This window comes from Rhincodon typus, chromosome 26, assembly GCF_021869965.1.
Source record: "Rhincodon typus isolate 14 chromosome 26, sRhiTyp1.1, whole genome shotgun sequence".
In the NCBI taxonomy this organism is placed as follows: domain Eukaryota; kingdom Metazoa; phylum Chordata; class Chondrichthyes; order Orectolobiformes; family Rhincodontidae; genus Rhincodon; species Rhincodon typus.
Window position 1 is genome coordinate 698,443 of NC_063357.1, and position 13,461 is coordinate 711,903.

General features: G+C 40.5%; 1 protein-coding gene across 1 annotated transcript in view; it reads left to right on the forward strand.

The window, feature by feature from the left end:
* Positions 1–13,461, forward strand: part of ncor1 (nuclear receptor corepressor 1) — a 375,214-nt gene that overhangs the window by 319,229 nt on the left and 42,524 nt on the right. Inside the window, exon 29 of the mRNA XM_048612313.1 lies at positions 3,563–4,231. Coding sequence (XP_048468270.1) covers positions 3,563–4,231 — 669 coding nt within the window. The remainder of the gene's footprint in view (positions 1–3,562; positions 4,232–13,461) is intronic.

Sequence of the window (13,461 nt, forward strand, 5' to 3'; positions counted from 1 at the left end):
TTGAGGTACACCACTAGTAACTGAACTCCAGGATGAACATTTCCCATGAACCACCACCCTCTGTCTTCTTACAGCTAGCCAATTTCTGATCCAAACCGCTAAATCAGCCTCAATCCCATGCCTCCGTATTTTCTGCAATAGCCTACCATGGGGAACCTTATCAAACGCTTTACTGAAATCCAAATACACCACATCAACCGCTTTACCCTCATCCATTCTGGTAAACTTTCTCTGCACCCTGTCCAAAGCATCCACATCCATCAGGTCGCATGGCGACCAGAACAACACGCATTGTTCCAAATGTGGCCTAACTAAAGTTTTTTGTTCAGCTGTCACATGACTTGCCAACTTTTATATTCAGTGTCCTGGCTGATGAAGGTAAGCATCCTGTATGCCTTCTGGACCACCTTATCCACATTCACTTCCAGTTTCAAAGATTAAAGGAAGCTTTATTTTGTATTTAACACCACGCTGTCCCTGTCCTGTGCGTGTTTGATGGGGACAGTGCAGTGAGACCTTTACATTTAGTTGAAAAGAATGGAGGGAACTTTCCTCTGTACCTAACCCCATGCTATACAGGTCCTGGGATTGTTTGATGGGGATAGTGTAGAGGGAACTGTATTCTGCATTTAGTCCCTACTTTGGAAGTGCTTTGTTCGGACATGGTCACCAATGAGCAGAATATTCAGTTGCACAAAAAAAATTAGATAAGGATATTTGCCCATGTTACTAATATTGACAGTGAATTTTGAGAAGTTATGTTCTGGGTTACTCAGAAGGACACTTTGTTTCACCTGTGCAATCAGACAATGGACTAATAAGGGGCTATTTTAAAGAGACAACTACAGACCCATTCACTTATTTCTCCTCTGTCCAAAATAATGGAATTAATTAGGGTGACAGAGTGGTTCAGCAGTTAGCACTGCTGCCTCACAGCGCCAGGCGCCTGGGTTAAATCCTACCCTCAGGCAAATGTCTGTGTGGAGTTTGCAAATTTTACCATGTGTCTGTGTGGGTTTCCTCTGGGTGCTCCAATTTCCTCCCATAGTCCAAAGATATGCAGGTTAGGGTGAATTGGCCGTGCTAAATTACCCATAGTGTCCAGGGATGTACAGCCTAGGTGGGTTAGCCGTGGGAAATGCAGGGTTACAGGGATAGGGTAGGGGATTGTGTCTGGGTGGTAGATTGCTGTGGACTTGATGGGCTGAATGGCCTGCTTTCACACTGTAGGGATTCTATGATTCTAAGAATTGTCACGTGTCAATTTGAAGTGATGTACATGTATTCAATAAGTAATTGTCTTAATGTCTGGGATAAAGGCGATGTGTCTAACAAATGTCCTTGACTCCTTTGAGCAAGTGACAACTGGAATGAACTGTGGAACTGTACAACTGCTGACCGATACTTCTCAATGGCATTCAACAAGGTTTCACATGAAAGGCTATTAATTCATCTCAAAGTTGTTGTAACAGAACTAGATGGAGCAGTGTCCAAATGTACACTGAAAAATAGAAGTGATTATGTTCAGAATAAGCAAAGTCATAGTTATACTATGAATGGAGGAAGACTGGGTGACATGGAAGAGCAGGCACAGTTAGAATGGGTTAGAAAAACATTGAAAGCAGCATCTTAAGTAATTGAGACCATTAAAAAAAGGTGAATAGAACATAAAGGACAGAAACAGGCCATTGAGCCCAAACAGCCTTTGCTCTACATGAGTCTCTTCCCACCCAATCAGCAGATTGTTCAATTCCTTCCTACCCCATGTCATTAGGCAGCTTCCTCTTAAATGAGGTTGCCACACTGCACCATGTGAAAGCATGTTCCACAATCCCTAGAAAGGATAGATGGAAGGAATGATAGCTTTTACCAAAAAGGCTTAGAGTGGAAACATTGAGATGTAATTGTTAACCTTTGTGTAGATTTGAATTCCAGACTGTAAGAAAAATGGTAGGAGGATAAACAGATGGTTGAGTTAGTATCTATAGATACAAGAGTAAGTGTAAGAGATTTAGGATAGTGTCTGGAAGAAGCTTTTCAGAGTTATGAAGTTGGAGTCAGCAGAAAATGGGGAGGTGGTGATCTACAATAATGTCATGGGACTACTATTCTAGAGGTGGGTTTGAATTCCATAAAGGCAGGCAGTGAAATTTGAATTCAGTAAAAAAAATCTTTTGTCAATTGTTGTTAAAAACCCTGTATGGAAGGGAACTGTCATCCTTAGCTGGTCTGACTCCAGATCCACAGCAATGTGGTTGATTCTTATCTGCACTCTGGGAGGTAATTAGGGATGGGTATTAAATATAGGCCTGGGAGATACCCACACCCTGTGAATGAAGAAAAAAAACAAATCACCCTTGTTTAGTTTGCAGATTACTTTAAATATCTGCTGTCTTGTTCTTGTTTATTATACAAGCTGAAACAGCACCACCGTATTTACTCTGAGCAACCATTGACGATTTTGAAAACCTCAAACAGATCTTTCAGCCTTTTTCTCTCCAGATGGAGAAGTCCCTACTCACTACGATGTTTCTAGAAATAGGTAATTGGTCATGTTTTGGTGGGAACGTTAGAGAATTATCAGAAACAGTTTTACTGAATTATTAAAGAGAAAGGGCAGTGAGATGATCTTCTTAACTACAATTTGGAAAGGCCTGCCCTGACTGACGATCCTGTTCCACCCTGTGGTGGGTAAATTGTTGGAGACTATTCTGTAGAAAGGTGACCATTGAAGCCAAATGAGCATTGCAGAAGGTCATAGTAGACAACCCAGTTGTGATTTTTTTCAGAAAGTATTAGAGATTGTGAAAGAGGCAGCTCCCAGTCTTTTACCAAGTTTTGGCAGCATGCTACATAGAAGGCTAGGACATAAGGTATAAAAAGTGTCACTACACAAGCTGTTGAAGATTGGAATCCAGCTGCAGAAGGTAGTCTGATATAGGACCATGGAAGTGACTAATGCAGAATCCCAAGGGACAACACAGAGATTTTCATTAATGGTTGATTAATGATTTGGAAATTGAAATAGAAACAAAACTGGAAGAGAAGGTGAAAAATAAACCAACAAGGTGCTGTCAGATCAGGTCCGGGCAGATAGGTTTCCATTGTTTAGTTTGTAGTTTCCAGTCTTTATTGTTCCTTCCAAGTTACATAGTTTTTCAAATGTTTGCAATAAATTTCATTGCTATTTCTCCATCAGATTTAACCATCTTGTGAAACTCAGACGGGACAGCTTAGTACTTAGAAAATACTTTTAGGACATGTAAAGAATTTGATTATTTTTGACCTTGTGCTGCAGGTTGATTGTTGATTTCTGGTCTTGTCCAATCCCACATTTCAAGTGTTTGGAATTTTAAAAGAATTGAAACATTTTAACAGGTTATTCATGTTGAGTTAAGTGACTCTCTCCCTCTGTTCCTTCCCATCTATTTCCACTTTTGGAAGATGAAAATGTAATCTTGGGAAAACATGTTGCATTTCCCAACGGCAAATACAGGAACTGTTTGAAGACAATTGGTGTTATTATCTGTTTCCTGATGGTATTTTTTTCTGGTTGACACAGATACAACGGGCTGATAACTGGAAGACGTGCCAGGCTGATTATAGGAGTCTTTTGGATCCTGTCTTTTGTGATTGGTTTGACTCCATTTTTTGGCTGGAACCAGAGGAATGAGGTAGAGTGCAGAAACGGCACAATGAGGACACCACGGCCAGAGAACAACTCTGTCCTCCAGAACTGCTCGGTGGAATGCCTCTTTCTAAATGTAGTCAATATGAAATATATGGTTTACTTCAACTTCCTGGGCTGTGTCCTGACACCATTGCTTATCATGCTGGGCATTTATCTAAAAATCTTCACTGTTGCTAGAAAGCAGTTGCAAAAGATCGAGCTGAATTCTGTAAATTCTGAGACTTCCAGAAGGTATTTACAGAACCAAGTAAGAGTTGCAAAATCATTGTCCATCATTGTTGGATTCTTTGCCTTGTGCTGGCTTCCACTTCACATCCTAAACTGTATCAATCATTTTCACCCAAAGTACTTCCAAACAATGGATACGCGTATCATGAACGCTGCCATCGTTCTGTCTCATGCTAACTCTGTTGGGAATCCGATTATCTATGCCTACAAGATTCAAGAATTTCGCAACACCTTCCATAAAATTATTTTCAAACAGATTCTGTACAGGACAGACCATGAATTTAAGTCTGAAACTATGCGAGGAACACATTTGTAAAGGGCACAGAAATGTTGACAGAAATATCTAGGAATCCTGTGGACTTCTTAATTATACATACTGTTTACAGATGCACTGTTGACATGTCTTTGTATGTTAATTTTAGAAGTAACTCTTTGAGGGAGAAGAGAATACCATTGCAATCAAAGGAAGCCTCAAAAGCTGAAAATGTTCCCCCGCAAGTAATTTTTCTCCAAAGCAGTATTTCTAGATCAAGATAAATAGAAATCCACAAAATATTTGCAAGTGAGATTATTGCCAGACCTCTGAGCTCCATTGCATTCACAATTTCAAGGATGTAATTGCCAGTTACATTGTAGTATGACCCAGCAGAGATGTAGATGCCTATCAGGCCTCCATAGTCAGATGTGAAGTTGTAGAAGCAGATATTGTTTTATCAACATCAGGTGCAGAATGGTTTTCAAAATAGCAGTATCATTATTCAAAGCAAACACTTGATGAATTTTGTTCTCAGAAGTTTTCTAACACAAAGTTACAACAATTATGGGACAGAATACATCAACTTCTAGGTTTTATATCATTGAGGAAAAGGGAATGTAGCCAACACAAAAGATATAATTGGGTGACAGAACAAAATTTCTTTATCTCTTCTCCCAGTGCCCTGCAACAATAATACCATGGCCTTGAAATTCCATGGACATCAATTCTAGCGGCTAAGTTGGAACTGAACCCACTTATACCATTGTGGACTGTCACCAGTCTGTTGGGGTCAGTGGGAGGGTGCCTCATCTATGAAGCCAATGGGAGAATTCACTTGTGAAGCACTTTATGATATTGTTGGCAGAAATTCCATTTCCTATCCCCATATCAGAGCGAGTAGGCTGCCCAATGTCCCGTTGGATCCCAACATCCTTCTAATTAGACCATTTTTGAAGTCTGGATGGGCCTCGTAAGGTGTACATACATCATTAGCCAGGCCACTATGTGCGTCCGTTTCACTGGTTGATCAACCAGCACTGCCACAGCTGGACAGGGAATTTGCAGCTATTCGTGTGGTCCATGTGGATGAAGGTTTAGCTCCCAGTCACTTGCAGAATACCAAAGTGTGGCCAGGTCCCTTGGAGCTACTGTTGGGGTTACAGAGGAAAGCCAGTAGAATCCCAGTAGAGTTTACTGGGCCTCAATTTCACTGTAACAACTGCCAATAGGTGCCTGACTCTTCACCTGCTACAATAACATTAGGATCACTTTGTGTATTACTTTAATGGTTGTTGTAAGATTGTTCACCCAGTCATAAACAGATATACCTGTATATTTTCATGTCAGTTTTACTGTACAGGTTCTGAGCTGGGAACGCTACATTTGACTTTGGACAAAATTCTCTCATGACACATGGATAGGAAAGGTTTGGAGGAATATGGGCCCAACGCAGGCAGGTGGGACTAGTTAGTTTGGGAACATGGTTGGGGTGGGCGAGTTGGACTGAAGGGTCTGTTTCCATGCTGTATGATTCTATGATTGTGACTCAATAACCTGGCAATGAATGAATATGTATTAGAAATTGTAAAACTAATGGTTCTTACATTTCTACATTTGTAGACATATAAAAGGTTACATTATGGCACAGAATAAACTAATTATTGATATAATCTTGATAAAAATTGTATAATTAATGAAATGAATTCATGTGAAAACATAACTGAGGAAATTTGAGGCACAATATTTTCATCCTGATGTAGGACTAACTTGCTCAATTGTTATTATATCTCAATTTGCTTTATTTGCCCCCATTCTCACCCCTGTCTCTTAGTTCTTTCCTGTCCCACTCTCCCCATCTCCGTTTCCACCTGTCTTACCCTACCCACTCTGTCTCTCATGTCTCTTCTGTCTCACCCCCTCTACCACAATCTACCTTCCTAGATATCAAAGCCTTGGTCTGCAGCCTCTATCAATATGTTTGCTTGGATTCTGACTTCCTACATGGCTCACTTTCATGGTTTGGATTGCTAACTCTGTGAGTGATAGATGTCCCTGCTTGTTGCTCACTGGTTTTGCTGGTGTAGATCAGCTTACATATTTTCCTGGATTTTAAATTACTGTTACCAACAAATTGAAGCTGCTGTTCTTTGAACAGAGATACATGTTTTTACAAATCTCTTTTGACCTGTGGTGTATCCCATTGGCAGCTAGGCCTCCATTGCGAACATGTAGAAATTTCCTGAAGTTTAATTGTTGGTTTAAGTGTTCCCTGACTGCTCTCAGGCCTAAGCAGCAGAGATTCCCTAAAGCTGTGTGAAAGGACCCTCACCAGTAAAAACTCAGCACAGGGTGACCTTCATGACCAGAAACGCCCGTTTGGAGGGATTACTGTTCCTGGACACGGGGACACAATTATAATTGCATTCCTCTTTGTCTCAAGATTGTTTCACAAAACGAACTACCCGCTCCATGCTGTTATCTGATCCTTGCTATAATACACAACTTCAAAGCCAATCCACAGCACATTAGAGATTGAAGCAAAAATTTAAATCCACACCCTCCATTGTTGTAGTTAAAACAGCAAAGAAATTGCAAAAATAAACATTTTAAACAAACTGAGGAACAGGACAATGCCAACACAAAAACAAAGCCCCAAAGTAGTTTTCTTAATGTCAGCCAAGAAAGAGAATGAAGAGAACTCTCACTGATGAAGAGTCACCTAGACTCGAAACGTTAGCTCACTCTCTCTCCATGGATGCTGCCTGACCCGTTGTGATCGCCAGCATTTGTTGTTTTTCAGTAACTCTGATATCTTTTATATGGAAGTTTGGTTCAATGGCCACCATTTTTCCATTTAAAAGACTCCACAGTAAAAAGAAAGATTTGCAATTATACAGAACCTTTGATGACAATGGGAATCCCAAAATGCTACACAGACATTAAAATACTGCTTCCACTTACAGAGGTGTCATTAAGGCAGTGGATATTTAGCCATGTTACTTCAGAGGTGATAACACAGGGAGCAGTCTTTCGATAGTGGTTGTGCTAATGAGTTCCGAGGAAGGGTCACCGGACCCGAAACGTTAACTCTGTTTTTCCTTCACAGATGCTGCCAGACCTGCTGAGCTTTTCCAGCAACTTTGTTTTTGTTCCTAATGGGAACACTGTTATTTTCTTGTCTTTCTCCTTCATTTCTAGCTCTCACTCATTTCTGTGCCTTGACACTTCCCCTCCCCCAATTCTCTCTTTCTCTCTCATTCCTTTCTGTCACTATTTTCAACCAAAAATGTCAAGGATTAGCAACAGATGCTGGCCAAGCAGCGACAATCATATATCATCCAAAAAAGAACCCATGAGCCTCAAATGTCCTCAGCATGAGTTACTCCTTCAAAGAACACTAAATAATTATTTAAAAACTACATTGACTCTTCTCCATTTTCCCAAGTTTTTCCAAGGGTCTTGCTAGGACCACTTTATAGGCCGTTTAGCTTGATGTCTGTCACGGGGAAGGTTTTAAAATCAATTTTTACTTTCCTGTTTTCTGCCTCCCTCCCTTCTTGAATAGACTTTCCAGTCTGATGGAACCCCTCCTGAATTGAGGAAATTTAATAAAATTAGGACAAGGCATCTCCTATGTTATTAGCCACTTCCTTAGAGACCCTGGAACGAAGCCCATTTGGAGCCAGGGATTTATTAGCCCACGGCATCATCTGTTTGCTCAGTGTCACTTCCCTGGTGATTGGAATTTCACCAAATTCCCCTCTGCTTTCCACTTCTTGATTTACAGTTATGTTTTTTGTATCCTCGATAGTGAAGACAGAAGCAAAATATTTGTGCATTTCAACAAATATTTCCCTATTATCTACCAATAACATCCCATTGTCACCCAACACAACTTACTTTGCCTTTTAATTAGCTATAGGAACTGTTGCTATTTCTCCATTTTAACATTTCTAGCTAGTTTCCCTCATGCTGTAATTGTTTCCTGATTATTATTTTAGTTATTGTCTTTAACTTTGATAAATATTACCCTACCTTTATTGTCTTACTGCACTCCAACAGCATTTCCTACATTACAGTAGGGCTGCATTTCATTTGCAGTGCTCTCTCTCTGCAGTTAATGCAGTCTTGGGCTCTGTCTCCCCATCATTTTGTTTGTCAAACTGAAGTTCATAAAAGCATCAAAAGAGACAGGTTTTAATCTCTGATATACCACATCTGTACTACTTTGCTCTTTGTTAAAACCATGTGTCTGATAAAGAGCAATCGTAAACTCCTACTCCAGTCTGCAAACATCACTGCATTCCTGCTCAGCACAGCAATTTCACTTGAGAATCTGTATTCCTACAGTGAAATACTCTGGTTGGTAAAAGTAGGCTGTGCAATGGAGTGAAGCAAATCTTATAGCAGCCTATAATTTATCGTTGCTCATAAAATGCTACAAATACAAAACAAATATACAGAGAACCACTGGGAGGAAGTTTCCTTCAGTGGGAGAGATGAAAGCTTGGGAACATAGTTTATGAATGAGTTTTCCCTTTTCCTTTACCAGAGATGAGCAGGAGAGAGGAGCTGTAAACAGTCACCAGCACCTGGGGAGGATCCTGTGCTTCTAAAACAGAGAGGTGGGGGTGCAGGGCTTGTTTTAGACAGGCTGTGGGGGTCAGAAATCAAAACCAGCAGCAAAGGAGTAGGCCCAGCTCATGGACAGCAGACTTGTGTGTGTGTGAGAGAGAGAAACAGAGAGAGAGAGAAGGCCAGTGGTGGCAGAGGACCCCCTTCAACCTGTATCTACCTGTCATGGACAAAATATGATGTCATAAGCACACAGGTAGATAATTGGTGGCATTTCCTCTGTGTCTCTTGATCGGCCAAGTGCTTTAAGTTAGGAGACATAATTACATCTGAAGTGCACAGTTAGGAAATTCACTTTTAAAATATTTAAAATCCAAATGAATTAATCAAATGGAATAGAGATGGCTGGGAGGTGGTACGTTGCAACTGTGGTCTGTGGGAACTGGTGGACACCACATCTGTAGCAAGTGTTTGCTACTTGAGAAACTCCAGCTCAGAGTTGATGAGCTGGAGTCCGAGCTGCAGACAGTACATCACTTCAGGGATGGGGAAGGGGTACATGGACTTTGTTTCAGGAGACAGTCCTATCATTCGATTACATCAAACATGACCATGGTCAAGCGGATGTGATTGCAAGTGAGGCAGTTGTTGGGATCTAGAATTTAGTTTCGGTAGAGCCTCAGCCAGTGTCCTTATCCAAAAGGTGAGAGTTTTGTGCTCCCAGTGTGGACAAGGGCACAGACTGCAAGGAGGATGAGTGAACTGACCAGAGGACCATGGCACAGGGCATCATTCAAGTATGGGGTGGAAAGAGAAATATCATAGAAATGGAAGGTAGTACAGTTAGGGAAATAGATGGTGTTCTCTGCAGCAATTGCAGAGTCCCAAATGCTGTGTCTCCTCTCTGGTGCCAAGGTTCAGGACAATTCTTTGGGGCTGGAGAGGAACTTGGAGTAGGAGGGGAAGGATCCAGATTTCATGGTCCATGTAGCTATCAAAGACAAAGGTGGAACTAGGTTAGAAGTTCTACTGAGAGATTACAAGCATCTTGGGGCTAAATTAAAAATCAGAATTACAAAGGTAATAATCTCCAGATTACTACTGGAGGTAAAAATTTAAAAAAACCAAAAAGAGATTAGAAAGCAGACATACAATGTATTTAAGAGGCAAACTGTAATCAAAGAATGACTGAAACAAACAGAAAATACAAGTTTAAGAGTACAACTCAAATTAGGATCAAAAAAGAGTGATAAAAAGTTAGTGTCACTTTGAATGCAAGCAGTACTTGTAACAAGATAGATGAGCTGACAGCACAAATAGAAATAAATGAACATGACTCTACAGCTATTACAGAGACATGGTTACAATGTGACTGTATCTGAAAACTTAAGGGTATTCAACATTGTAGAAGTATAGGCAAAAAGGGAAAGGAGGTGGATTGGCTTTGTTAAATAAAAGATGGTCTCAGGGCAGTGGTGAATAGTGATGTAGGTCCAATAGATCACAATGTGGAATCAGAGGGGTGGAAATAAGGAATAGCAGGGAAGAAAGTCATGGGTGGAAGTTGTTTATAAGCCCCTAAAGAGTTGCTTCTCTTTTGGATAGAATAGAAATTGGGAAATAATGGAGATGTGTAAGGAGGGCAATACAATTGTCACGTGAGAGTTTAATCTGCATATTGACTGGACAAATCAGATGAGCAAGGGTAACATGGATGATGAATTTCTAGAGTACATCAGCAATTTTTTTTTTAGAGCAATGCATTACAGAACCTACCTGGCAACCTACCTAGATCTAGGAATGTGTAAGAAGGTAGGATTGATACGAGATCTCAGTTAATAATCCTCTAAGGATAGTGATCACAGCACAGTAGAATTTCAAATTGAATCAAGTCTCAAACCAATGTCCTCAACTTAAATAAATGCAATTACAGAGATCAGAAAAAAAAAGGTGTGCCTGAAGGGAGCTGGGAAAATAGACTAGAGGGAAAGTCAGTGGATGAGCAGTGTAAGATATTTGCTGGAAATTGAGGACCATTTAAACCTGTGTTAACTCAGTATTCCATATTCAGTATTTTCTGTCCAGCATAATTAAATGTGCTACAGAAATAACTGGCCTATCACAAGCATAAATAAAAGATTTATCAGATGCTACACTACCCTACTATGAGTACAACGTTTTCAGAAATAGGAAGGTTTTGTTCTTAGAAGGAATGAAAATGAACCTTCAAATGGAGGTGAAGGGGACACTGGTCATCTTGGAATTACAAATGTGCTCGTGGTTGTATTGCCCCCTTGTATTCTTTAATATTAAATTCAGCCATCATAGCTGCTAATGGGGACTATTAGCAGCTGACAATGGGTTGTATATGGTAGCAGCGCGTGTAATAGCAAGGCTTGGTGTGGGGGTGGGGGAAAGCACAGAGAAAGGTTCTCAAGCCCTAAAATTGTTGAACTTGATATTGAGTCCGGAGGGCTGTAGGGTCCCCAAGCGGAAAATGAGGTGCTGTTCTTCCAGCTTGCACTGAGCTTCGCTGGAGCACTGCAGCAAGCCTGAGATGGAGACGTTGGCCAGGGAACAGGGTGGTGCGTTGAAGTGGCAGGGAACTGGAAGCTCCGGGTCTTTTTTGCGGACAGAATAAAGAAGATCTGCGAAATGGTCACCCAGTCTACGCTTCATTTCCTCAATGAAGAGGAGACCACATTGTGAGCAGCAAACTGTCCCCATTAGCAGCTATTCATTCTCCCAGACTGACCTTAAACCACTCCATTGTCTGTTCTATTGTCTTTCTCTCTCTCTGTGGGCTCTATCTTCACCTATCCTTTACTCTCTGCCCTCTCCATCTTCTGTAAACCATCCTTTTCCCAACTACCATCAGTTCTGAAGCAGGGTCACTGGACCTGAAACGTTAACTCTGATTTCTCTCTACAGATGCTGCCAGGCCTGCTGAGCTTTCCCAGCAACTTCTGTGTTTGACACAGTTAGGGAAGATGCGTTTATGGCCTTTTCCAGAATTAATTGTACATTTGTCATTTATGTTTCCAGACACCTGTATTATTCTTTATTACAATCAATTAAAGTCCACCGATTTATCCTCTTATTTCGCTTCTTTGCTGTGATGCATGGTTTTAGCTGTGCACACTTCATTATTTGCTGTATTAAATTTGTAAGCACATAACCCATTGATGATGTCCATCACTAAGCTTCATGAATTCAGTTGTGTAGAATGGCCTCATACTTTACTTTCTTCCATTGCTCATCACTGGAGCTTAGCATGGTTTCAGTTGAAGTACTTGCAATGGTGCGTTTAAAATTGAAAAGGATTTGAAATGGTTAAAGTAACTTACTCATACACCATTATCTATCAATCTTTATAAAGTTATGTGTTTTACAGGACCACAGTTGTTAGATGGAGAAAAATATGAAACCTATTTGAAAGGTGATGTACATCTACATTTGTTTTTGCTTTGGTTTGCACTGTACGGTTCCTGTGAATCTCTACAATGTAGAATTGTAAAACCTTCAGGCACAGTTTTATTTCACATTAGGGTTGGATCTTAGAAAACGAAATGCGCCTTGGGTGAACTTGGATTTTGGTGTCCACATTCAGGAAGCAGTACTTACATTTTTGGAAACAAAATACTTCGTTGAACCAGCTTGAGCTCCAGCCTTGGTAACTATCTCTCCACCTGGTAAATTTTGGATTGCCTTCAGTGCTCTGTCATGTTTGTGTCCCCAAAGTGATATTACCAGCTCACTTTATTTATTCAAAAATATACTTTATTCATAAAATATCTCTGTATATACACATTGACACAAAAGCAGTTTGGTTCTGCACTGTTCTACATCAAGTAAACATACAAAATATTGGAGTTCGACTATCCACAAAAGCAAAGACCCAGCTGCTCACATGGCAATTAGATAGTCTGCGATTAGCATCAAGCCTACCCCCAGTCACCATTCAGGCAACTGCTTTTGCTCATGATGTGCAACTGACTATGTCAGCTTGGCGATGCCAATCACAAGGTCAACCATATTCATAAGCACTTTCACATCATGGTGCAGAACCTCTGGAAAGTGACTTCAGTTTGAGGACTATTGGTTTGGCAGACACCTTAATCCAGGGTGATTTACACTACGTCCCAGGGGATTGATTGGGATGATGGTGACTTTACATTTTTAGACTACATATCCTAAGCTGTAAACTACTTCGACCTGTCCCAAAATATTCAAAATCCTGAATGACCTACTCCTGCACCTGTTTTCTATGTTTCTATGAAACATGAGAAGTTAAATGCTAGGGTTACTCATGTATTTCATGAACCAGGGATACTGCAGGCTCAGTGTATCATCAAGTAACTTCTCATGGAAAATACTGCTATATAGTCACCCTTACAAAATATTTAATTCCAGTTATGGAGAGCTTTAGATAACAATTATCCTGTATACTCAATAATGCATCAAACTAGAGTTCTTTGAGAAGGTGACCAAACAGGTGGATGAGGGTAAAGCGGTTGATGTGGTGTATATGGATTTCAGTAAAGCGTTTGATAAGGTTCCCCATGGTAGGCTATTGCAGAAAATACGGAGGCATGGGATTGAGGGTGATTTAGCAGTTTGGATCAGAAATTGGCTAGCTGTAAGAAGACAGAGGGTGGTGGTTGATGGGAAATGTTCATCCTGGAGTTCAGTTACTAGTGGTGTACCTCAA